A 27653-nucleotide genomic window follows, 5' to 3' on the forward strand; every position below is an offset into this window, starting at 1 on the left:
ATAGTGTAGTATATATCCTGAGACATTTCTGAACTCACTGGTACGTTTTTGGTGATTCCTTGGGATTTTTTCTACATAATTATGTCATTTATGAATAGGGATACTGTTACTTTTTTCCATATTTCTGCTTTTGTTTCTTTTTTTTCTTTACCGAGCTGGTTAGGCCATCTCACACAATGTTGAATAGTGGTGAGAGCAGGTATCTTTGATTTATTCCCAACTTTGAGGAAAATGTTTCCACTTTCGCTGTTCAGTATAATGATAGCTGCGTGTTTTTCATAGGTGCTATTAATCAAGTTTAGGAAGTTATATTCCTAGATTCTAAGAATTTTTTTCATAAATGATATTGAATTTTATCAAATGCTTTTTTCTGCATAGATAAAAGCAACCATATAATTCTTTTCTTATTCTGTTAATTTAGTACAAAATATTTTCAGTTTTCTTTGTGAAATTTTTCCTTTTATCTGTGAGTTATTTCGAATTATATTGCTTAATTTTTAAACATGTGAGGTATTTCTAGATAACTTACTGTTACTGATTACTAATTTATTTTCATTGTGGATCAGAGAAAAGAGACCTTGTATTTTAGAGATACATACTGAAATATTTATAGGTGAAATGATACAATAACTGGAATTTACTTCAGCATAATCCAGGGTTGGCTGGGAGGAGTGGATATTAGTATAAATAAATTAAGTTTGGCTGTGAGTGGCTAATGATACATAGGGGTTTGTTTTAATATTCTTTTTTATTTAGTCTGGAAATTTGTATAACAAAAAGTTAAGAATGAAATAATTCCCATGTTTTCTGGCAAGGTTTTATCAGGCCTTCCTCCTTTACATTTCTTAATTCTTCCTCAAAGAAGTTGTGTGTCCCCAGCATTCACCTCCATTAACTCTCTATAATTACACCCAGTTTGTTTCTTTAATATAACACTCATTACAAATGTAATTACGAGAGGGTTCTTTTTATCTGTGTGCCTGGTTACTTACTTTGTTATCTGTTCCGCCAACCCTCTAGACTGTAACGCGTTTCTTCCCCAGTTTGTGCTAGGTGTGGTGTATAGTCCTTGCTCTGTAAGTACGTGTAGAAGGGAGGGAGGGAGGAAGGAACTCTGAGAATTTCTTCTAAAAGCAAAGAGCGTTGCATATCTTCATCTTCATTTTTTTGTAAGTGGTTTGTCTTATACATTGTCAAAATTTCCTGTGAGCTGTAATTCCTAGTGTAGACATTTTTCAAACTGCACATGGGTGAATCATCAGTATTCCACAAGGCTGCCTTATAGTTGTGATGGGGGAGCAGAGGTAAAGCTCTGGACTTTACTTTTCTACTCACCTCTACTTTAACCTAAGCATACCTCAGTTTTTTTCTCTTTTGTGACAGAGTCTTGCTCTGTTGCCCAGGCTGGAGTGCAATAGCACGATCTCGGCTCACTGCAATCTCTGCCTCCCTGGTTCAAGTGATTCTCCTGCCTCAGCCTTCTGAGTAGTTAGGAGTACAAGTGCGCGCCACCACACCCAGCTAATGTTTATATTTTTAGTAGAGACGGGGTTTCACCATGTTGGTCAGGCTGGTCTCAAACTCCTAACCTTGTGATCCACCCACTTTGGCCTCCCAAAGTTCTGGGATTACAGGTATGAGCCATCGTGCCCAGCCAAAGCATACCTCAGTTTTTATCAATTTGCAAGAATTTGGTTGAAAAAGGTTTCACAGGTTTAAATATATTGAAATAATTTTGGAATTGTTTTCCTTATTTTTTTTACAGTGATTTCAAGTCAACTATCACCGTACTCATGTTATAAATTTAGAATTTATTTTTTATCTTTGCTATATTATGAAATTTTAATGTTAGAATGCACTATAGTTTTGTGAATATTAGGCTTTTTAAGCCCATTTTCTCACCATTATGATATTTATTGAGAAGACACAGTTTGAAGTATTAATTTATTTTTTATATGTTTGTACTATAGAAGTTCAAATTAAATGTGATATTGTATGTAACAGCTGGAATAAATTAAATTTACAGTGAATTATGTAGTCAGAACAGTAATCTTAGAACTCAGAAAATAAGATTTTTTTTCTTTTAGCAGAATTGGGAAAACATAGATGGTTTCTGTGATGGAAACTATTATATGAGTATCTTTAAACTTTTTTTTTTCAATTTTTTTTTTTTTTTTGAGACAAAGTCTCGCTCTGTCACCAGGCTGGAGTACAGTGGCGCAATCTCGGCTCACTGCAACCTCCGCCTCCTGGGTTCAAGCGATTCTTCTGCCTCACCCTCCCAAGTAGCTGGGACTACAGGCACACGCCACTATACCCAGCTAAGTTTTGTAATTTTAGTAGAGATACAGTTTCACCATGTTGGCCAGGATGGTCTCTTGACCTCGTGATCCGCCCACCTCAGCCTCCCAAAGTGCTGGGATTACAGGTGGGAGCTACCGCACCCAGACGTTTTCAAAATATCTTAACAGAAAATCTTCGAAAAGGCAAAAAATAACTTCTACAGTATTAAAAACTAGGATCTACATGCTCTGGGCTCAGAATAGGGTCATGTAGTGCTGAAGTTCTTTTTGTCACCAAGGAAAGCCTGCATACTCTCTCAGCATCATAGCGTCAAACACACAGGAATGCATGAGGGGTAACAACCTCACTAGACTCCTTGGGCTCTTACCCTGGCTCTGCCACTTTACTAGCTTGTAGGACCCAAAACAAGTTATTTGATTTCTTTGTGTTTCAGTTTTCCCATTTGTAAAATGGGACAGTGCCTGGCGTGTAGTAGGCATTTAGTAAATGTTAGCCCTGCTAAGTGCAGCACAGCTCCCAGGTCTTTTGGAGTTTCTTCAATGTAAATATTTACTTCAAGGTAATTGTCCACTGAGACAGTTCCATCACCAATCCTCAGTGGCCATTCTCTTTTAATCCCAAAGTGACCTGTCTGTCTCCTAATATGTCTCCCTAAAAACAACAACAACAAAACACCACCACCAACAAAGGTGTTTTACTTATTTAGTAGTAATAGTTACTTACTGTACTGATTTGCTTTAGTTGCCCTAACAAAATACTACAGGCTGGGTGGCTTAAACAGCAGAAGTTTGTTTTCTTATAGTTGTGGAGGCTAGAAGCCTAATAGCAAGATGTTGTCAGGGTTAGTTTCCTCTGAGGCCTCTTTCTTTGGCTTGCAGATAGCCTCCTTCTTCCTGTCTCATCAGATGGTAATTTCAGAGACACTCCTGGTGTGTCTCTGTATGTCCTCATCATCTCTTCTTGGGAGGATGCCAGTCAGATTAGATTAGGGCCCACTCTAAAGACCTCATTTTAACCTAATTACTTCTTAAAAGGCCTTATCTCCAAATACAGTCATGCATCACTTAATTAGCGGGATATGCTCTGAAAAAATGCATTATTAGGTGATTTCATTGTTCTGCCATCGCAGAGTGTACTTACACTAACCCAGATGGTAGAACCTAAACACACCAGGCTGTTTGTAGCCTATTCCTTCTAGGCTACAAACCTATACAACATGTTGCTATACTGGATACTATACACAACTGTAACACAATGCTAAATATTTGTATATGTGAGCATATTAAATAGAAAAGGTATGGTAAATATGTGGAATAAACATAGAAAAGGTACAGTAAAAATACGGAATAAATGATTAAAAAAATGACTGTTCTGCCTATGGAGTAGCCATTCTTTATTCCTTTACTCTCTTAATAAACTTGCTTTCCCTTTTGTCTATGGACTCACCCCAAGTTCTTTCTTGTTCAAGGTCCCCCCAAAACAAAGATGAAAAATGGTACACTTGTATGTATATGGCTGTTAGCGTGAATGGGGCTTGCAGGTCTGAACGTTGCTCAGGGTGTCAGTGAGTAGTGAGTGAATGTGAAGGCCTAGGACATTAATGTACTCTACTGTAGACTATAAGCACTGTACACTTAGGCTACATTCAGGCTACATTCAGTTTATAAAACGTATTTTACTTTCTTCAATTAACCTTAGTTTACTGTAACTTTTTTACATTATGAACTTTTTTTTACTATTGTAATAACACCTAAAATACACATTGTACACCTGTACAAAAATATTTGTATTCTTATTCTATAAGTTTTTTTCTATTTTTAAAAATTATTTTTTTACTTTTTCAACTTTTAGGTTCAGGGGCCACATGTGTAGGTTTGTTACATGGGTAAATTGCATGTCACTGAGGTTTGGTGTGTGAATGATCTCATAACCCAGATACAGAGCATAGTTACCAATAGTTTTTCACCCCTTCCCCCCACCTCACCCTCCCTCCTCTGGTAGTTCCCAGTATCTATTGTTGCTATCTTTATGTCCATGTTTATCCAGTATTTAGCCCCTACTTTTAAGTGAGGACATGTGGTATTTGGTTTTCTGTTCCTGTGTTAATTTATTTAGGGTAATGGCCTCCAGCTGCATCTATGTTGCTGCAAAAGACATAATTTTATTATTTTTTATGGCTGTATAGCATTCCATGGTGTACCACATTTTCTTTGTCCAGTCCACTGTTGCTGGGCATCTAGGTTGATTCCATGCTACTGTGAATAGTGCTGCAATGAACATACAAATGCATGTTTCTTTTTGTAAACTAAGGTACATATACATTAGCCTAGGCCTACACAGGGTCAGGATCATGAATATCACTGTCTTCCACCTCCACATTTTATCCCACTAGAAAATCTTCAGGGAGGCCAGGCATGGTGGCTTATGCCTGTAATCACAACACTTTTGGGAGGCCAAGGTGAACAGATAGATCACTGGAGGCCAGGAGTTCGAGACCAGCCTGGCCAACATGGCGAAACCTTGTCTCTACCAAAAAAATACAAAAATTAGCTGGGTGTGGTGGTGCATGCCTGTGGAGGCTAAGACATGAGAATTGCTTGAATCTGGGAGATGGAGGTTGCAGTGAGCCAAGATCATGCCACTGCACTTCAGCCTGGGCAATATGAGACTGTCTCAAAAAAAAAAAATTCTTTGGGACAATAACTCACATAGAGCTGCCTCTCCTAGGATAACAGTACCTTTCAGACTACCTCCTGAAGGACCTGCCTGAGGATGTTTTACAGTTAACTTAAAAAAAAAAAATAAGTCGAAGGGGTACACTCTACAATAATGATAAAAAGCGTAATGTAATAAAAACGTAGCCAGTATTAGAGGCATTTATTATCATCAAATATTGTGTGCTGTATATAATGATATTTGCTAGACTTGTACGAGACTGGCAGCATGATACATGTATGTATACCAGCATCACCACATACAGGAGTAATGCACGTTGCGCTACAATATTATGAAGGTTGTGTGTCACTAGGTGATAGGAGTTTTTCAACTCCATTATAATCTTATATATGCTGTCTGTTATGACTGTGACATCATATATGTTAAGACTGTGACATCATCATGTAGCATGTGACTGTACAGTCACATTCCAAGGTACTGGGGGTTAGGGCTTCAGCATAGGAATTTTAGGGGAACACAGTTCAGTCCATAACACTGTTACTCACTACTCTGGCAGTAGTTACTTACTCAGAATGAAGTCTTTACTCTCAGAGATTTGTTGTCTGGTTAATCAGTTAGATGAATTTTTTTAAATTGGTATTTAATGAAGTAGATTGGTTTTTGTTTTTTTATATTGAGATGGAGCCTCACTCTGTCACCCAGGCTAGAGTGCCTTGGTGTGATCTCAGCTCACTGCAACCTCCACCTCCCAGGCTCAAGCGATTCTCCTGCCTCACCCTCCCAAGTAGCTGGGATTACAGGTGTGCGCCACCACGCCCAACAAATTTTTTGTATTTTTAGTAGAGATGGGGTTTCACCATGTTGGCCAGGCTGGTCTTGAATTCCTGAACCTCAATGATCCGCCTGCCTTGGCCTCCCAAAGTGTTGGGATTACAGGCGTGAGCCACCGTGCCTGGCTGCTAATTTTTATATTTTTAGTAAAATTTAGTAAATTTTAGTAAAACACAGTAGATTGGTTTTATAAAGAAAGCAGTGATCTTAGTTCATAGATCAGAAGCCAGAGTGGGTTGTGTGTCCTTCTTTAGTTGTGCATTTTGTTAATTTACACAATCATTTATTCATGTGTTTACCAAATAGTTAATAAAGGCCTCTGCAGTACCAGGCATTATGCTAGGAGCTGGCCATGCAGCCATGAGAATGAATACATAGTGCCTGCCATTGTCAAGTTCGCCACCTGGTATATATTTAAGACATTTATGTCTCTGGATTGTAAAGACACATAATCCAGACATAATCCATTCCTCTAGGATGTTAGCTCTTGGGAAGTATTGGTATTAGACCATAGTAGTTACAAGTACTGGCTTTGTGTTTTAAAAGTTAATATATTAATTGCTGGTTCTACCACTTCCTAGGAATGTAACCTTGAGCAAATTATTTAACCCCCTTAAACCCCTGTTTTCTTGCTTGTAAAATAGGGGTTATATGAATATTTCATAGGGCTAATTCATGATTAAATTAGATAATACATGTCACATGCCTAGTACCATACTTGGTATCTGGGAGAAGAGCTTAATCAAATTGTTGCTGCAGTTTTTTGAATACAGGAGTGAAATGAAACCTTTCGTTGGAGGTAAAATTCAGGAGATACTAAGAATAACTTTAAATGTAGGTTTCTAATAATTGTGGAGCTCTTTTGCCAACGCTTTGGAATTTGTTGGTTTTTTATAATTTACACCCTGCCAATTACTAGAAAGAATTTGAAATAGCTGTCTAGCTTAGGAGTGTGTTCCAATTTTGAGATAATAGAAAAACACTGAACTAGAATTAAGACTACCTTAGTACAAGCTTTGGCTCTTTGAGCCAGCTGGGAGATCCAGGATTACCACAAAGTCTAGACTTACCCTGTCAGGTTATTTGTGTTGTTTATTAATTAGGGAATGGTCAATTTTAGATATTAGCATTTAGGTTTCTGAGGATTGGTATATAATTGCTAAAGTCTTATAAGTTTGAAAATTATATTCTAAAAGCAGAAATAATATAACCTGAACTTAATCTTGCTTCTGAATAAAATAATTATCACACCAGAGAATAATCTTTAATATGTGACTGAATATTTAATTGATTTATAGTCTTTGCTGAAGTTTATTTCAAAGCCCCCAATATAGTGTTAACTTTACATTTACATTGATTCTTATTTTTGTGGCAGTGTTCTTACAAAAGGCACTGAAGTTACAAGTTTTAAGATCTCGGTTTTCTCACCTGGCTGTCCAGTGTTTGAAGCACATTTGGAAGGCACTGTTGAAACCTGTTTTAACTGATAAAGACTTAGTATCGGGCTTCGTGAGAGGCTTTTTCTTGTTGTTGCAGTTTTTGTTTTTGCTTGGCAGGGTTAGGGGTGCTTTTTTACTGGGTGGATTGTTAGGCCACTTTGGTTATCATAAGATAAGGAGACAAAATATTTTAAATAAAATAACATCCTTTTATGAGATGAGAAAGCACAAACTCATGAAAATATGCTCTCCTGGATGCTTCCCTCTAAGTTCTTTGTTATTTTATGAAAAGTTACAAAATTTTAATCAACTTTATTATGTAATTTAAATGCCTGAAATTAGGTACTGTATCTCACAGGGTTGCAGAACTTAATTTTCATATGATAATTGGTGTTAATGAATGTTGCATCTTCTAATGTTGCAAATATTCTTTGATATTTTCTAAAAAGGATTACAAACTACAGATTTGTTTCAAGTTCAGTTGTTATGTGATGTCAAAGCCTAGACAACTTGCAGAATGGGGGAAAGTTTTATAAATCATATATTTGATAAGGGATTAGTATCTAGACTATGTGAAGAACTCCTGCAACTCAGCAGCAACAGCAAAACAACCTGATTCAAAAATGGTCAAAAGACATACTAAATAGACATTTCTCCAAAGACGATCTACAAGTGGTCAGTAAGCACATGAAAAGATGTTCAACACCATTATTGACTAGGGAAATGCAAACTAAAACCACAGTGAGATACCACTTCATACTCATTAGGATATATGTTAATTTTTAATGGAAAAAAGGGGGAAATAACCAGTGTTGGTGAGGATATGAAGAAATTGGAACCCTCATGCATTGCAGATGGGAATGTAAAATGGTACAGCTGCAAGTTTGGTGGTTTCTCAAAAAGTTAAACACAGAGCAATCATTTGATCCAGGATTTCCACTCTTAGGTTTATGCTCAAAGCATTGAAAGCAGGGAGTTTCATCAGATAGTGTATACCAATGTTCATAGCAGCATTAATCACAATAACCAGAGGTGAAAACAACCCATGAACATCAACAGATGAATGGATAAACAAAATGTGATATCTATCTATCTATCTATCTATCTATCTATCTATATATATATATAAATATGCATAGAGTGGAGTGTATTTATCCATAAAGAATGAAATAGGCTAAGTGAAATAAGCCTGGCATGAAAGGATACATATTGTATGGTTCCACTTACATAAAATATCTAGATTAGGAAGATTCTTAGGGACAGATAGTAGAGCAGAGGTTATCAGGGCCTTGGGGAAAAAGGCGGTGGGATTATTGTGTAACGCAGGGGTCCCTGCGTCAGCACCGGTACGTTAGGAATTGGGCCGTACAGCAGGAAGTGAGTCACAGACAAGCGAGCATTACCACCTGAGCTCTGCCTCCTGTCAGATAAGCAGCGGCATTAGATTCTCATAGGAGCTTGAACACTGTTGTGAACTGTGCATGTGAAAGATCTAGGTTGCGTGCTCCTCATGAGAATCTAATGCCTAATGAATGATCTGAGGTGAAACGGTTTCATCTTGAAACCATCCACCATCTGTCCCTCCCCCCAGCCCCTGCCCTGCACCTCCACCCCATTATCTGTGGAAAATTTGTCTTCCTCAAAACTGGTTTCTGATGCCAAAAAGGTTGGGAACCACTGGTTTAATGGATTCAGAGTTTCTGTTTGGGATGACAAAAAAAATTCTAAAATGGATAGTGGTGATGATCACAGAACATTGGGAATATACTTACAGGATGCCACTGAATGATTGTACACTGAATGATTGTACACTTAAAAATGATTAAAATGGTCATTTTTATGTTAGATATATTTTACCACAATCAAAAAATTAAAGTAACCAACCAAACAACAACAAAATAGATTTACTCAGATATACCTGTTCAATGTCTTTTCCTCACAGATATCTTCTCATTTGTTACTGAAGTATCCGTCTCAAAATTGTGTGGGTGCTTATTAGATATTTAAGATTGATTACCTGTGGGTTTGTATTGCCTTTGAATTACAAATGGTGTAGGGTTTTTTAGCATTATTTTTGTGACAGAAATTGTTAATGCATCTCCTTTGTTTTGCAGTTACTTCGAGAGCTTAAGCATCCAAACGTCATTTCTCTTCAAAAGGTGTTTCTGTCTCATGCTGATAGGAAGGTGTGGCTTCTGTTTGACTATGCTGAACATGACCTCTGGGTAAGGTGAATTACTGGCAGACATGAACAAACAGTCAGGGATTGTTAAGAATAACTAAAAACAGTTAGGTGTTCTGCTTATTATGAGACTTACGTTTTTAAAATAAAAGTAACCTCATAGAGTGTGGTTGGTGGCATTACGAAGGCTAGAGTATTTGACTTTGTATTATTACTTTTCAATATTGTCACTTTGATCTTTTAACAGATACTAAAGAAAACAATAGAATCTAAAGAGTGCTCAACAACTATTCAATATTGCTTCATATAGTTTTTTGATAAAATAAAAAGTAACTAATATATAAAATTTTGCTCTAAAATAGAAAAGTAGCATATTTCCTTTTATTTCGTTGTATAAAGGGAATATAAAATGAGAAGGTGGTATCCTCATGTAGGAGGATGAATATGCTATCTTTGGAGAGATCTAATAGTTCTACCATTATTTGTCGTATAGCATTAAGCAAGTCTTTTAATGGCTTTGAAGCTGTAGTTTACCCCATCTGTAAAATGTAATACTTTCTTGCCTTTTTTAACAACGTTTTTCTGAGGAACAATCTTGTATTTGAAAAGTTCTATAAATATACAAATGTAGGAAGCTATTATTAATTATTAACTATTCACAATTGAATTTAATATCCTAATTCTTATTTTCATTGGCAGTAGTTCAATACAGTATAGTCATGCGCTATATAATGTTATTGTCAACTAGGGACTGCATATATGATAGTGGTCTCCTAAGATTATAGTACCATATTGTTACTGTACCTTTTCTATGTTTACATATGTTTAGATAACACACTTATTTACTATTGTGTCACAATTGCCTTCCTTATTCAGTACAGTAACATGTACAGGTTTGTAGCCTAGGAGCAGGAGGCTATAACATATAGCCTAGGTTTGTAGTAGAGTCTATCATCTAGGTTTGTGTAAGTACACTCTGTGATGTTTACACAACTGCAAAATTGCCTAACGACACATTTTTCAGAATGTATCCCTTCATTAAGTGATGCATGACTGTATTGTACTTACTTGAATTGGGCATAATCTTGCATTGGAGGAATTTTTTGTGGGTGAGAGCTCTATTACAAAATGAGATTGGTGTGAAAATAAATTTTAATATCTCTTGTGACTTTTAGTTCTTTGTTTTCTGACCTATGATAAGAATAGTTTTAGGCCAAGTGTAGTGGGTCACACCTGTAGTCCCAACACTTTGGGAGGCCAAGGCAGGAAGATCACTTGAGCCAAAGGGTTTGAGACAAGCCTGGGTCACATGGCAAAACCCTGTCTCTGCAAAAAATAAAATTAGCTGGGCTCAGTGGCACATGCTGTGGTCCCAGCTGTTCATGGGGCTGAAGGCCAGGAAGTCGAGGCTGCAGTGGGTCCTGTTCACACTGTTGCACTCCAGCCTGGCGAATTTTTGTATTTTTAGTAGAGACAGGGTTTCACCATGTTGGCCAGGCTGGTCTCTTAACTCCTGATGTCAGGTTATCTGCCCACCTCGGCCTCCCAGAGTGCTGAGATTACAGGCCTGAGCCACTGAGCCCAGCCAGTTTATTAGTTTATCTAATGCATTGCAGAAAATGATGCTATATTGAAAAAAATAACTGTAAAATAAGAACTTAAGTTTATCTTGTCTAAGTAGCTGAAATACAAACACCAGCCTCAGTATTTTGCAGTTTACTAAGCAGATTATTTTTTAAATTGGTATTTGAGGAACTCTAAGGTAACTATAAAATTTGCTCTTTTATTAAATATAACATTTATATATTTTTTAAAAATCTGAAACGTTACCTTGCAGATAAAACTTTCTGAGATAGATAGATAGATAGATAGATAGATAGATAGATAGATATAAAATCTATAATAGGATAGCCAAAGTAATTTTGAAACATATTCACAAAATTGACATTCTTATCAATCTGTGTAAAGAACATCTGTTAATACAGATTATAGTTTAAGAAACAAGTAAACCAAACCTCTAACATTACCTTGTGTTAATTCATTAAGAATTACTATACTCCTGTGAACTGCTTTTTAAATGATATTTAGTAATGTCTTTAAACATTGTATTGATTTGCATACTAATCTATATTTACTAAATTAGCATGGCTATGCTTTTTATTATGTATACATGAAATTTTCTCTCTTTTATGAAACTCTTTCCAAAGTTCATGCTGGTTATTAATTTCTTCTTCTTCTTTTTTTTTTTAAATCTTTGGTTCTTCTGTTCTTCTATTTTAAAAGAAATCTAATCAGATCAACCCTGTTAAATCAGCATGGCCAGTATTAAATTGAACACTCACTATGCTGAGCCTCATAAGAAATAAAGTCATATAATTTAAACTTAAGGCATTTTCCAGGCTGGTTTATAAACAAGATTTGTGACAAACCACAGTAGAGCATAGAAGATAGTATAATATTTCACTCAATGTGATTTCTAGCTGCTAGTTTGTAATATTTAATTTTACATGTAGGTACAATGATTATACTTCAGCAAGTTTTATTGTGGGTAATATTGTACAATGTATATAAATAGTTCATTAGCTTTATCATCATCTTAATAATATTTAAGCCAAATAAGTATTTTTAATGTTCATTTTCATAAAAAACAAATGATAATTTAGCCTACTAAAACCCACTCCTTTATCTATTTTAATTGGAATGTTGAAGTGAATTGGTAGGGGTTAGGCAGCAGAGGGTAACAAGGCAGTCGCAATAAAAATAGTTATTTTTAAAAATCACTTAGGCGTTGGTGAGGTTTCATGGTATGTATACTTTGCATTTGTTATGTAGCCCTGGAATGTAAAGAAAATTAATTACCTTACGTCTTCTACATATTTGTTCCTTTGATTCTTACTGTGGCAGAGTTTTAATTTTTTTTTTTTCAAAATATTAACCTATTTTATTTTTATTTATATTTATTTTACCTATTTTTATTAAGCTTGGAGAGAGCCAAAGAATCTTCTTCTTGTTTTTTTTTGTTTGTTTGTTTTTGAGACGGAGTCTCTCTCTGTTGCCCAGGCTGGAGTACGGTGGCAGGATCTCCACTCACTGCAAGCTCCGCCTCCCGGGTTCACTCCATTCTCCTGCCTCAGCCTCCCGAGTAGTTGGGACTATAGGCGCCTGCCACCACTCTCGGCTAATTTTTTGTATTTTTTAGTAGAGACGGGGTTTCACCGTGTTAGCCAGGATGGTCTTGATCTCCTGACCTCGTGATCCACCTGCCTCAGCCTCCCAAAGTTCTGGGATTACAGGCGTGAGCCACCATGCCCAGCCCAAGAATATTCTTCTTAAGGAGAACAGACTTGATTGTCACATCATATTTTAGGACAGGTGACAAAACAGTCTATATTATTAAATTGTTGTAGCTCTGTTTTGTTTGCCTGCTATTAAATACTTTGAAAAAAAGACTGAGAAGAAAATTAAAGTAGATTAATGCTGCTAATTTAGATTAGTCATACTACATATGTGCAAATGGCTACACTTTACCTTCTTGTAGATATTTGCTATATATTTTTACCTTGGAGAGTAAAGCTCGTTTATTCATTAATCATTAGTTATTCGTTACTTGTGTCATATTCTGTATATCATAAGAAAATAGCAAGTGAAAATGTTAACTTATAATGTTAAATATCTCTTTATTAAGTTTACTGATTTCAAGAACATGCTTAATATTTACTTACATATATTGGCCAAGGGTCTGCTCTGTGCAATATTAGGTTCAGGGATATGTACAATGGTGTGCAAGGCATAGTTGACTGCAGCTGAGTTATAGATTTTCCTGCAATTTAAGAGTGATCTAATTAAGAAAGTGAGTCTTATCAAGAGCATTTGAAACTTTTCAAGAAAAAACTTGTAAGGCACATTTATTCATAAAGTAATTTTTCTATGTATAAAGTTGTGCTTTGTTTTACTGGATGTTCAACAACATTATACATAGAAAGCTTTGACGGATGGTACAAGGCAGTTTTTATTTTCCTTAGAATCTTTCCCATTTTTACATTTTTCCATTGTGAACTGGTATATCATTTCTTTGTGCTTGTGTGTATTTTATTGAAGCATCTCCCCACTTGCTTTCTTTATAACCTGTCATAAATAGGTTCTAATTCCATGCTATGTCAACCAGCCAGAAGTATCTCTTGAATTTTGTTCTTTTTTTTTTTTCATTTTATCTACCAGATAAACAGGAATCAAGTATACTCTGAAAGTAATTGATTTTTAATTATGCTTTAAAAATAAAAGCACAATATTTCCTAATTCCCTATTGTGATAATTTATTTCCTGAAATGCCGTCATATGCGTAGGAAATGGAATGTTAGCCCCAGTTATTAGGGAATTTTAAAGTTGTTTATGTTATTCAGCAGAGTATGAAATTATATTTTCAATATCTGTGGGAATCCCTGAGTGTTTCTTGTTCTGTTAGGAAAATATTATACATCAAATTATCTTTTCCTTTTTTTTAAGCTTCTGGTGATATTTTTTTCTTTCTTTCAGCATATAATCAAGTTTCACAGAGCTTCTAAAGCAAACAAGAAGCCAGTTCAGTTACCTCGGGGAATGGTGAAGTCACTATTATATCAGATCCTAGATGGTATTCACTACCTGCATGCTAACTGGGTGTTGCACAGAGATTTGGTAAGTTGACCTGTAATTGGTTTAAACTAGAAAGATGCATTACAGTTGGATACTTTTCTAGTTGTCTGTAGATACCAGTGCTATATGTAGGCCTGCAAACCTTATAGAGGTAATGAGAATGCTACCTTCTCAAAACATGGCCTAGTAGTGTTTTTATATAATGCATCCTGCTTCTCTGACATACACTAGATGGTATTTATTTCGAAGTGAAAGAAGACACATTTGTTTTCCTAAGCTTCTGTTTCCTTTTAAGTTCATAAATAAAGCATTGGCTTGCTTTAAATTGATTATTAGATACAAGACCAACTGTAGAAATTTATATATTTATAATAACTTGAAAATAAAATTTTGGGAGCCTACTGCATACTAATTTACATATTAGAAAAGGAAAATGTTAATTCAATATGCTTATATTTTAAGCCCCTCTATATTAGCAGTCTGTTGGCCAATCGCCTTTATTAATCGTAATTGAAGTATATTATTAGAAGCCTTGCTGTGTTCAGGTGCATTGAACTTTTGAGAATTTAAAAACTTAAGAAACTGACTTTTTTATTTTACGTTGCAAAGTCAATTTATGCCTTTTTTCACCCATCTTGCACAGGGGTCCCCAACCCCCAGGCCACAGACCAGTCCATGGCCCACTAGGGACCAGGCCACACAGCAGGAGGTGAGCGGTGGGTGAGCATTACCACCTGAGCTCCGCCTCCTGTCAGATCAGTGGCAGCATTAGATTCTCATAGGAGCCAGAACCCTATTGTGAACTGCACATGCGGGGGATCTAGACTGCACGCTTCTTACGAGAATCTAACTAATGCCTTATGATCTGAGGTGGTACAGCTTCATACTGAAACTGTCCCCTCCCACCCCGCTGCGTGGAAAAACTGTCTTCCATGAAATTGGTCCCTGATGCCAAAAAGGTTGGGGACTGCTGGTGTAGCATGTTATTATTCATTAAATTTTCATGGATTTAAGTTACCTAAACTTCAAATTGCCCTTTCTTACTACATAATTACATTGCTTTTATAGTTCTTTTCTTTGTAAAGATAGTAACTATAATAAGGTTTATAAAGGCACCTTCATTTCAAACAAATATAAACACAATGCTAAAAGTGATTATTTTGTCTCTAATCACCTGTACACAAAGGAAATATCCTGTAGGCTATGAGGCGGAGCCCATCTGGTCTCTCGCAAAGTTGTTCTTCACAAGTTTAGTGGATTTAGTCTCTGGCCTTCAATGTGCTGTTCCAGTGGCACAGTTTATACTTCTTGCTTCTAGCTTTAGGAAATTGCCTTGTAGTACATTTAATGTTAGTTACTTTATCTCCAGTTCTCATACCTACAAAGCATTTAGACTAGGACCAGTAACAGCAGAAATTTGGTTGAACTTGTTTCTTTATGCAAACTTTTATTTTTAATACAGTTAGAATATTTCACTTATAAAAATAGACTTACAGGCCGGGCACAGTGGCTCATGCCTATAATCCCAGCACTTTGGGAGGCCAAGGCGGGTGGATCACGAGGTCAGGAGTTCAAGATCAGGCTGGCCAAGATGGTGAAACCCCGTCTCTACTAAAAATACAAAAAATTAGCTGGGTGTGCTGGTGGGCACCTGTAATCCCAGCTACTTGGGAGGCTGAGGCAGAGAATTACTTGAACGCAGGAGGCGGAGGTTGCAGTGAGCCAAGATCGCGCCACTTCACTCCAGCCTGGGCAACAGAGCGAAACTCCATCTCTAAAAAATAAAACAAAACAAAAAATAGATTTACATAACAGAAATAAGACAAATCCTTTGGCATTTTGTGAAGCTGAAAATAAATTTTGGCCATTGGGGTAGAGTCAAGTTAGGGAAAAACATTTTTACTTTTGAGCTACCAGACCTTTTTATGATCTCTAAAAGAAAAAACTGTGGCTAAAGGACATTTTTTTCCCCATAGAGTCAGTTATGCTAAGATAGCTCTACATTTTCTTTTTCTTGTAAATTTTTTTTTCACTTGAAATACGTATGTATATTAGGTAAATACAGACTGGTTTTTAAAACCAATATTTAAATTTCATGTGATAATATAAATATACTTAAGCCACTTAGAGTAGTATTAAGTATAGTAGTGAAAATCATGATACCGAGTTTCTTTTCTCTCTCTTATGGTAAAGCTCTTCCTGCTAATGCGCCTTAAGTAGATTCTCTTTGACATAGGGGTAGTATAGAACAGATCATTTCAGAAGGCTCTGTCTGTTAGTGGTATACTAAGTGGTGGAGAGTGGAAGGATTGGTGCCCCCTAATATAGGCAACAAGGGATGCATTGTCTGTAGATGATTTAAAAATAATAATAAAGCATAATAAAAGTTAGTTGCTTTTTATTGTCACTATATGCTGGCAATTCTGAACAATTTCAGTAATAAAATATTTCTCTACAGTGAGGCAAATCACTCTTACTCCTCCATCCCTCTTGCCATTATTTAAAGTTTATTAATCCAAAAAGTTCTGCAGTGTCTGCTGCTATCTTCTTTGATTTCCATATTTGAGTGAGATTTCCTGTATTTTCTGTGCATGACTTAGTGTTCTTTATAAACGTCTGACCCTTCTGTGTATCTCAGGCACACAGAAGTCCACTGAACCATTGTTTCATGAAAATGATAGCCTTTGCCTCTAATCTAGATCCTACTGGTTCAGATGCCCACCTTTCAAATTCTTCAATTTCTGAAGAAAAATCTCATTTACCATATATGTACATTTTAAAATGTGAACACCTTCCTGCCAACTGAAAAAGTTTTAAAGTTTTAATGTTTATAGTGTTTGAACGATAGCTACATGTGATTCTAATGTATGTAGTAATATGATATTAACTCTCAAGAACATTGTTCAGAAGCTGTATCGCATAACTTTTTTAACGTTTTCTTCTCAAATACTTGTTGTTACTTGCATATGAAATATTTACTCTATCAAAACAAATAAAAATTAATAGTTCATTATATTCTTTACCCCTGTTTAGTCAGATTTAGATCAAATGAGATAATGCTGACCTTAACTCCCTTCATAGATTTCTAATGCTATGAATTGGACCAGTTGGCTGACATGCCACAAGAAACTTCATATTAAGGTAGATAATTGGCACAGACACCCTAAAAACACCATTTTAATAATACTCTGGAATGTTATTGATGTTTTTGTTTAATAAAATTGGCTTTATTAATTAATAGAAATACTGGTTTGAGATGGTAGAGTTATGAATTTCTTTGATATGTATAGTTGAGCTTTTAAAATTAACAGTCCTATTTAATAAATAACGATTTATTTGGTTGCTATTAATCATCACATAGAAGCAGATCAGTAGCTGAAATCTGTCATCCTTGGTGGGAAAATAGAGATTTATTAATTCTGGAAATCTTTTTGGGCTGAGAGTTGTAATCAATGTAAATGTATGGGTGTTTTAAGAAATATGGACCAGAAAAGAAACAAGCAGTATTTATTTTGTGAAGTAATTCATTGATCCAAATCAAACTTTTTAGTTTTAGAACATTAAAATATGTATATGTAAGTTGTTGCTTATACACTTAATTTGTCTGTGTCCACTAGAGATAAATAAGAACAAAGTTATGTCTGTTAAGTTAGCTTTGCCCCTTCCCTTGATGACTCTCTTCCCCTTTCTTTGTTTATTCTCCTTCTCTCCTTGGGAAGGGGAAATAGTTTGACTACCAGTCTACTATAGTCCTGGTTCTGGTATTACCATCTATACTGCTTAGGGTTCTCCAGAGATGCAGAACCAACAAGGTGTTTATACATAGATGGAGAGTGATTTATTTAAGGAATTGGCATATGCAGTTGTGGAGGCTTGGTAAATCCAAAATCTGCAGAGCAGGCTACAGGCTGGAGACCCAGGAAAAAGTTTTAGCTCTAGTCCAAAGACAGTCTGCTGGCAGAATTCCTTCTTGCTCAGGGGAGGTCAGTCTTGTTCTATGAAGGCATTCAACTGATTTGATGAGGCATATCCATGTTAAGAAGGGTAGTCCTTATGTGTTTTACTCAAAGTCCACTGATTTAAATGTTAATCTCATCTAACAAAACATTCACAGAAACATTCAGAATAATGTTTGACCAAACATCTGGGCACTATGGTCCAGCCACGTTTACACATCAAATTATTCATCCTCGGCTAGGGATGGTGGCTCACGCCTATAATCCCAGCACTTTGGGAGGCGGGCAGATCACGAGGTCAGGAGATTGAGACCATCCTGGTTAACATGGTGAAACCCTATCTCTACTAAAAAAAATACAAAAAAATTAGCTGGGCGTGGTGGCGGGCGCCTGTAGTCCCAGCTAGTTGGGAGGTTGAGGCAGGAGAATGGCGTGAACCTGGGAGGCGGAGCTTGCAGTGAGCTGGGATCGCGTCACTGCACTCCAGCCTGGGCGACAGAGCAAGACTCCGTCTCAAAAAATAAATAAATAAATAAATAAGTCATCCTATACAAGTGAATAAACAAGAAGCACAAGTTAAAATAATGTGAGGTAAGTTATTTGCCCTGTCTCTTCCCCCTCTCTCCCTGCTGTTACCAAAATAGGAGTATTGAGTTAAGGCATTCTAAGAATTTTTATGTCGTATTATAAAGAGGGGACTAAGTGGGAAATACTGTGAAAACAAGTAAAGATACATTTAACTTTTTAACACCGTTGTCAGGAATGTAAAATAATACAGCTGCTGTGGAAAACACTGTGGCAGTTTTTAAAAAAAATTAAAAATAAGATTACCATATGATCTAGCAGTTCCACTTCTGGGTATATACCCAAAATAATTCAAAGCAGAGTCTCAAAGAGGTATTTGTATATGCATGTTCATAGCAGCATTATTCACAGTAGCTTGCCAAAAGGTAGAAGCAACCCAAGTGTCCATCAGTGGATAAATGGGTAAACAAAATGGGGTATGTACATACAATGGAAAATTATTCAATCTTAAAAAGGAAGGAACTTCTCAGCCTGGGCAACATAGTGAAACCTCATATCCACAAAAGCAAAAATTAGCTGGGTGTGGTAGCATGCACCTGTGGTCCCAGCTACTTGGGAGTCTGAGGTGAGAGGTTCACTTGAGTCCAGGAGTTTGAGGCTGCAGTGAGCTGTGATTCTGCCACTGCACTCCAGCCTGGGCAACAGAGTAAGACTCTGTCTGTAAAATAAAAATTACAAAATTTCTTTTGGGTAAGAAAATCCTGACATATGTACAAGGATGAACCTTGAGGACATTATACTAAGTGAAATAAGCTGGTCAGAAAAGGATAAGTACCATATGATTCCACTTTCATGAGGTAGCTGAGTAGTCAGATTCATAGAGACAAAGTAGAATGGTGGTTGCCAGGGCTGAGGGGAGGAGCAGTTACGGGACGTTACAATTTAATGGATGCAGAGTTTCAGTTTTACAGAATGAAAAGAGTTTGGAGATGTATGGTAGTTGCACAGCATTATGAATGTGCATTTAATACTGAACTGTACACTTAAAAGTGGTTGATAAATTTTATGTTACGTGTATTTTACCACAATAAAAGACATCGGGAGAAAATATGTTTAAGTGATTCATAATAAGGAAAAGTTTGAAGTCTGCTAGCCTGATTGGATTCAGTTTGGTGATTTTTCTTAGCCCAGTCAAATAACAAGACATGATGCATCAAAGTTGTATTGATACTGTTTGTGTAGAAGCCCAGTTTTGATTTGGCAATGGTATCTGAACTGTTTCTGAAAAAGTAGTCCTCCTTTCTAGATAGAGTTAAAACACATGGGCAAGGACGTGAGCGGTTTTTCACTACTGAAGCCTGTGTTGTGACCGTTTTGAGAGCATCTAGACAACTTCACTAACTGCAGCTATGTGTCCTCATTTTTTTTTTCTTTTCTTTTTTTTGAGATGGAGTCTCACTCTGTTGCCCAGGCTTGAGTGCAATGGCATGATCACAGCTCACTTGAACCTCTGCCTCCTAGGTTCAAGTGATTCTCCTGCCTCAGCCTCCCAAGTAGCTGGGATTACAGGCGTGTACCACCACATCCGGCCAATTTTTGTATTTTTAGTAGAGACAGAGTTTTGCCATGTTGGCCAGGCTGGTCTCGAACTCCTGACCTCAAGAGATCTGGCCACCTCGACCTCCCAAAGTGCTGGGATTACAGACATAAGCCATTGCGCCCGGCCTGGCCTCTTTCAGTAGAACTGATTTCAGTAGAACTTCAAACTATTTTTTATAAAACTTAAAAAAGGAGTGCTTTTCTCATTCCGTTTGTGAAATAAATTTCAAAGTCAGTTAATATTTCTTTTACTGGGAAGAATTCTGTGATAAATTAAAAATTTGAGGCAAAGCATGATGGCTTATGCCTGTAATCCCAGCACTTTAGGAGGCCAAGGTAGGAGGATTGTTTGAGGCCAGAAGTTAGAGACCAGCCTGGGCAATATAGTGAGACCCTGTCTCTACAAAAAGAAAATTGAAACATACTGTCAAATATGCTGGTATTTGTGAATCTAAGTGAAGACTGATATGTAGTCCAGCTCCAATCTTCTTTTCTTTCCCTATCTTACTCCTTAAGCTCATTTTCCAGCCGACCCAGAGGTTGCCCTGCCTGCTTGAATCCCCTCATCCCTTCATCTTCATAGCTCAAAATTAAACTCTCTCTAGTCACCCTAGCTGAAAATGAGAATGTTTACATCTGAAATCCTATTACAGCTACTTTGAATCACCCATGGGCCACTTACTAGTTTTGGTAATATGGTAATCTATTTGATTATAAACTCCTGAGGGCAAAGACTGTGTCTTACTCTGTGTTTGTATGCCTCCCAATGCCTACCAAAATACACAATTTGTGTATACAATATTGCGTGTTTGTTGAATGAATGAACTAGCTTACTTGTAACAGAAACAAAGTGGCTTCCAAGGTTATTTCTGATTTTACCTAATGCTTATGCATATCTACAGACACATGCATATCCTTTTGCATTTCATTTTACTACCCTTTTATCTCTACTATGATTTACTGCAGTGAAGTGGTGCACAAAAGTTTCCCCCCATCCGTCTGCATTTTATATCCTTTCAGCTGCTTCCCTCTTACTACTTAGAAGAACTCAGCTCTTACTAGTCAGTTCAAAGACCATTCAACTAATGGTATTGACCTACTGATCTCTTTTATTGCTCTTCTTATACGCAATATTTTTGTTTCACTCAGTGAAACCTATTTGCTGACCCTTTTCCTATGTGTTCTGATGTTCTCTTTATGTCACTTATTTTTCTCAAATTTTTTCTTTAATCTTAAGGTTGGAACATTACTATCATAGTTGATATACATCCCTCACTTTATTCAAAAACATCTTAAGGTTCCTTCTGAGTAAATTCTTTAATTGCAAATAAGATGGCAATGCCTACCTTCTTCTAAACATACCAACTGTTCTGAACTTGGAACTCTTATATTTCACTTTTACATTGCATTTAACTGACCAGTCTATTACTTGTCATAATATATTTATGAATGCTCCTTGACTTACAATGGGGTTACATCTTGATAAACTCCTCATAAGTTGAAAATATTGTAAGTCTAAAATGCATTTAATACACCTAAACTACCAAACATCAGAGATTAGTTTAGTGTGTTTTAAACATGCTCAGAACACTTCAGTCAACCTACAGTTGGGCAAAATTATCTAACACAAAGCCTATTTTATAATAAATTTGTTGAGCATCTCATGATTTATTGAATACTACACTCAAAATGAAAAACAATGGTTGTATGCGTACTGGAAGTACAGTTTTTACTGAATGCATATTACTCTCACATCATCTTAAAAGCCAAAAAATTATAAGTCACGCCATTGTAAGTTGGAGATCATCTCTAATTTCTAGCTTATAGTTGCTCATTTTGGGGCTGCTTTCATTTTTTAAGTAATTTTCTTTCTGTCTTTTTTTTCTTCTCTTTTTTTTTGAGACAGGGTCTCAGTGTGTTGCCCAGGCTAGTCTTGAATTCCTGGGCTCAAGAGATCGTCCAGCCTTGGCCTTCCAAAGTGCCGGGATTACAGGCCTGAGCCACCACACACAGCCATTTTGTAAATTAATTTTCTAATGCACTTATTATTGGCTGTGTTTTATGCTTTTTGTTGAAAGTATTCATAAAGCTGTATCAGACCATAGGAATCTGTGTTTTATGCTTTTTGTTGAAAGTATTCATAAAGCTGTATCAGACCATAGGAATGATTTATACTTAAATCAACATCTAAGTATTAAAGACTTGGTTTTGATGTATTTTCTAAGAAAATTAATTGAAAGTAGAGTAGTAGTTATATGACTGGCCTAGTAGCCATTCATTTTTGTAAAGTACATGTATTAGAGTTCTCCAGAGAAACAGAGTCAATAGGATAGATAGGTAGATGTATGTGTGGATGATAGATGATAGATGGATGGATGGATGGATAGATAGATAGATGGATGACAGAGCACTTGCTAGAGGAATTGGCTTATGCAATTATGGAGGCTGAGAAGTCCCATGATATGCCACCTGCCAGCTGAAGAAACAGGGAAGCTGGTAGCATGGTTCAGTCTAAATCCAGAGGCCTGAGAACGAGGGAGCTGATGGCATAACTCTCAGTCAGAGGCCAAAGGTTTCAGAAGCTGGGGAGCTGCTGTACAAGTCCCGGAGTCCAAAGGACAGAGAATGGAGAGTTCTGATTTCCAAGAGAGGAGAAGAAAGGTATCCTAGCTCCAGAGGAAAGAGAAGTTGCCTTTCCTCTGCCTTTTTGTTCCATCTGGGCCCTCACCTAATAAGATGGTGTCCATCTATGTACGTTACTTGAAGGTGGATCTTTCCACTTTAGTCTGCTGTTTCAAATGCCAGTCTCTTCTGGAAACACCTTCACCGAAATACCCAGAAATAATGCTTTACCAGCTATCTGGGTATTCTTTAGTCAAGTTGACACCTGAAATCAACCGTCACAGTCTATATCAAATTTTCATGTGGTCATTAATGTTTTCCTTGTTTTAAAATATGTGATATCCAAAACTTCATTTTAATAGTTACCTTAGTGGTTCTGTCATAGTAGTAGTTAACTTGGAACTAGCAGGCACACAGTGTGTATTGTGGTCCTGTTTTACTAAATGGCATATAATGTTGAGTGAGATATACTATAACTTTTCATTGTAGTTTTTATTTTTTAATTTTCAAGTTCAATTACAAGATTGTATAGAAATTTGGAGTATTTCTCAGGCCTGTAATCCCAGCACTTTGGGAGGCCGAGGTGAGTGGATCACGAGGTCAGGAGATCGAGACCATCCTGGCTAACATGGTGAAACCCCATCTCTGCTAAAAAAAAAATGCAAAAAATTAGCCAGGTGCGGTGATAGGAGCCTGTAGTCCCAGCTACTCAGGAGGCTGAGGCAGGAGAATGGCGTGAACCTGGGAGGTGGAGCTTGCAGTGAGCCGAGATCGCACCACTGCACTCCAGCCTGGGCGACAGAGCAAGACTCCATCTCAAAAAAAAAAAAAAAAAAAGGAAATTTGGAGTATTTCAACTATTGCAGCCATCTGTCGGTTGGCCACTCCTGCTCTTAACTAATTCAAAATAGTGATTTTTAATGTCATAGTAAAACTTTCTAGAAAATCTCTAGATTTGGGGAGTGTTTCAGTAGAGGTATGCTACTCACTTCAAAGCTTATTTTGAAAAAAATAAGCTTTTTTGTGTGTGTTTGTTTGTTTTTGGTAGAGACGAGCTCTTGCTGTGTTGCCCAGGCTGGTCTCAAACTCTTGGGATCTTGGGCTCAAGCAGTTCTTCCGCCTTGGCCTCGCAAAGTGCTGGGATTACAGGCACAAACAACCTTGTCCAGCCTGATTTATTATTACTTTTTAAATCTGATAGTGGTGCTGTCCTGCAGTTTATTTTAATTATACTGGGTAATTTGGAATCGTTAAGTGGGACTTCATGTGTCCTTGGTGAAGGATATGTTGGTTTCCTAGCAACTGTTAAATAAGATTAAAATCTTGGAGGGAGCCATTGACTCAAACTCAGTTTCATAGGGCACACTTTATCAAGGCATCTTATTGTGTATTGATAGCATGATGAATTATTAAGGCATTTTGGGTCTGATTCTTTTTATTTGAGTGACAAAGTGAAAAAACACCTAATGTGTTTTACTTACCAATACTAATGTTTGCTCATGGTTATATGACATTTTTGTTTTTGTTTGAGGTGTATTTTCTTATTGTCTGCTCAACTCTACTACTAGTAAGTGGAAAAATTGAGAAGCAAAGAGGCTAAATGACTTCATTATGGTTATTCAGAGAACTGTAGCAAAGCTGGACTACCGAATTTAGGATTTTTCCTCTAGCTCAGTGATTTTTAAATTGCAGATTATAAGCCATAAACGAATCAGGAAATCACACAACACAATCAGTTTTTTTGTTGTTGTTTTTAATGAATTAGAATAAATATGAGAGTGCATCATATATGTTAAGGGTGATTACTGTTTCATGAAACTTTTGATTCAGTTATGTATATTTGTCATTATTGTCATGTAATATTAAATATGTCATGTAATATTAAATTTTCCTGTGGGTTGTGTTGAAAAAGGTTTGGAAGCCATTGCACTAGAAAATGCTTAGGCCCAAATTATAGAACCTTAAAGTTTTATGCAAGCTTTTTGACATTGGTAATAAAATCATTTTGAATAGCGGTTAGGAGGGATTATATAATGAGTAGAATTTAAGGAAAGTTTCAGTTTCTTCCTTCTATGCCTTTCAAATTGTTGGAATAGTTTGTAGTTAACATACCTTATTGTTACAATCAGAGGGAAAAAAGTGTTTTAATCTGGATCATAAGACTGAAGAAAATGCTCATTTAATGTGTTATTAAAGCTCACATGTAATATTCATTGTGGTTTAGTATATTTTATGTTGGTAAAGGGTGATTGTTATTTTTAAAATAGCCATATATACACTTTCTTTCTTTCTAAAAAGAGGCATCAGTAAATTCTTCAGAAAAGAAAAAGCAAGCGGAAAGGACCCTGAAATTACCCATAGGCTGAAAGAGGGGCAGAGCAGTGGTCATGAAACAGTGGGCAAGAGAGGAGTCTGCATTTCTAGACCTCTGTTCTCACTGTTTTTCCTTATCTGTGCTGTAGTAGCTTCCTTGAAATGAGAGTTGGGAACCTATTAAGCATGTTTAAAACAGAGCTTTTTGAAGGAAAAATGCTTTTAGTTGTCAGGTTTAATTATTGCTCATGACTTGAGATTTGCTTCGCTTGTTGGGAACTCCAAGGATTTGCTCTAAGTGTAACTTACTTGTTTAATTGGGTAGCTAATAAAACGCATAAGATTGCAACCATAAAATTTAGGCTTGCAGATAAAACATGGGTTTGGTAACAGCTGATTAAGGTAAATTTAAATGAGATTTGCATTAATTTCAGTTAACATTATGACTATTGTGCTTATTATTCTAAAGTATTCTTACTTAAATGACCAACTGGGCAGTTTTCCTTCTGTAAACTGATTATAAACAACCCATTTGGCTTTTGGGTACATGCCACATTTGCTTAATTTTTATACTGAGCATGCACAATGTACTGTTTTATTATTTATCAATAAAAAAGTGGCCCACTTCATTTTATTAAATGTCACAATTGCAAATAGCATATATTTTTATATGGGTAGGTTACAAGTTGATAAAAATATTGTGTCGTTTGGTTTGCATATTACTTAGTCAGACATCTCACCAATCAAGAATGGTTATTCTAAATTATCTCATCAAGATTTTGTTTTAAATGGAGTTTCTTTAAGATGTTTTTGTGTGACCATGGAAGTTGACTTGAAGTAGAGGGTTATCTGAGTTTTTCTCCATTCGTAACATAATTGATGTAATACATCATTATGTATTTTACATAACTCCTCCCATTTTTATAAACAAAATATACTATCATCCACAGCAATGTGTTTCCAAAAGCCGGGACAGATAGGGAGACAAGAAATTTTCATATCTCTGCCTGCATCTTATATAAGCTATTACTTGATTTAATACGATATTAATGGTGACCCCTCAGTTTTTCTCTTTTGACCTTTAGACTTTCACATTAGCAAAACAGATATACTCATATCACAATACCAAGAAACTCTTTTTCCAAAGAGAGTTTCAGAATACTCTGAATTATACTGTGAAAAAACCATAAAAATTAATATTGCAGTCTTTCTAGTAATAGAGTCAGGTTTTAGAGTTATTTTCCAGACTTCTGAAGATTTGCAAAAGTACCTGAATCTTTAAAGATGGAATATATTAGATAAGATTTTCTTTTATCTCAGCTAAAGCTATTATCTAAACCTATTTTAAGTTATTGGTGCCATTGGCCACATAAAGCTTTCATTAAATCTTTTTCAGTTTGATGACTATATCTCTTTACTGGATACAAGTAAATGATAAATGGTCAAATAACAGAACAAAAGTAAGTCTTCCTACAGAAACAAGCACAAGCAGCGAGCCATATTTCAAAATCAGTTCAACCCAGAAGTTCAAGATCTTGTGTACATTTTTATAAATGTTGTTTGAATCAAAATACAAGATTTTTTTTGAAGATGTAATAAAATAAGAAGTTTCCTCAATATAATTAGATGTAAAATCAGTGACCATTATTGAATTAACTATTGAAAGAAATGTTCGTTTATTAAAGTCTCCTACTCCCCCAATACAACTGGATTTTACCTTCCCTTTTAATAGTGATCACTTTGTTGTGTGACCTATGTCTATTTTTTATTATTTAATTTTTATAACTTGCCTCCAGATTTTTATCTTACTAAAAGTATAATACTCTAAGTAGGTATGTATTCTGAAGATTCCTCTCTGTTCTCAAATAGATGTGTGAATTTCTAAAATCAATTTCTATTCTAATTTCCAGTCTTTTCAAATCACAGACAGGCTTGTAATTCAGGTCAGTGTAGTTTAAGATACCTATTTAATAAAAACATAAAAGGTGGGAAGATAGACTGCTAATTTTTAAAAATTCATTAAACATCTGTTTATGTAAACATCTTGAACCATTTGAAATAAGATCATTTTTTGTTTTCCCTGATTTCACAGACTAATAGGCCTTAAAGTTGGAAGGCATCTTAGCAGCAACAGACTATTCCAGTCTCTTAGCTTCCATAGTAATTCTTGGTAATATCCGGGGCAGACAGCCCTCCTGACACTGGTCGAACATTTCCATCATGGCTTTCTGTCTTATTAGAGTAAACTTGTTGTTACACAGCTATAGTCCTTAAAAGGTAGAGTCAGAAATTTGGAATTCCTAATACTCATCGTTTGGGCCCTCTCTTCCTTGATTGGTCTTCTCTTTTTTTCCCCCTTCTGGTTAACACTAGATGGTAAAATCAAATATCTGAAAAACAAACAAACAAAAAACAAAAACAAATGTCTGAACCTTGATGCTGAAGAGGGGCTAAGGGAGATCCAAAAATAAAAGGCAGAGCGAAATAAAGAACAACAAAAGGAGAAATTAAGAAGAAAAATAAGAAAGGGTTGCACATGGTAGGGAGCGATAGAAAATCTTGGGTTATCTATCC

At 36.1% G+C, this 27653-nt stretch overlaps 1 protein-coding gene across 10 annotated transcripts in view; it reads left to right on the forward strand.

The window, feature by feature from the left end:
• Nucleotides 1–27653, forward strand: part of CDK8 (cyclin dependent kinase 8) — a 166909-nt gene that overhangs the window by 85528 nt on the left and 53728 nt on the right. For 9 of the 10 annotated variants that reach the window (XM_054446361.2, XM_054446362.2, XM_063650714.1 and 6 more), the window contains 2 exons: nucleotides 9365–9475; nucleotides 13966–14106. In XM_054446361.2, the coding sequence (XP_054302336.1) occupies nucleotides 9365–9475; nucleotides 13966–14106 (252 nt within the window). Of the gene's footprint in view, nucleotides 1–9364; nucleotides 9476–13965; nucleotides 14107–27653 lie in introns of those variants that run through there. The other variant, XM_054446369.2, reaches the window with a different exon arrangement.

The sequence above is a fragment of the Pongo pygmaeus genome, chromosome 14 (assembly GCF_028885625.2).
Source record: "Pongo pygmaeus isolate AG05252 chromosome 14, NHGRI_mPonPyg2-v2.0_pri, whole genome shotgun sequence".
NCBI lineage: Eukaryota > Metazoa > Chordata > Mammalia > Primates > Hominidae > Pongo > Pongo pygmaeus.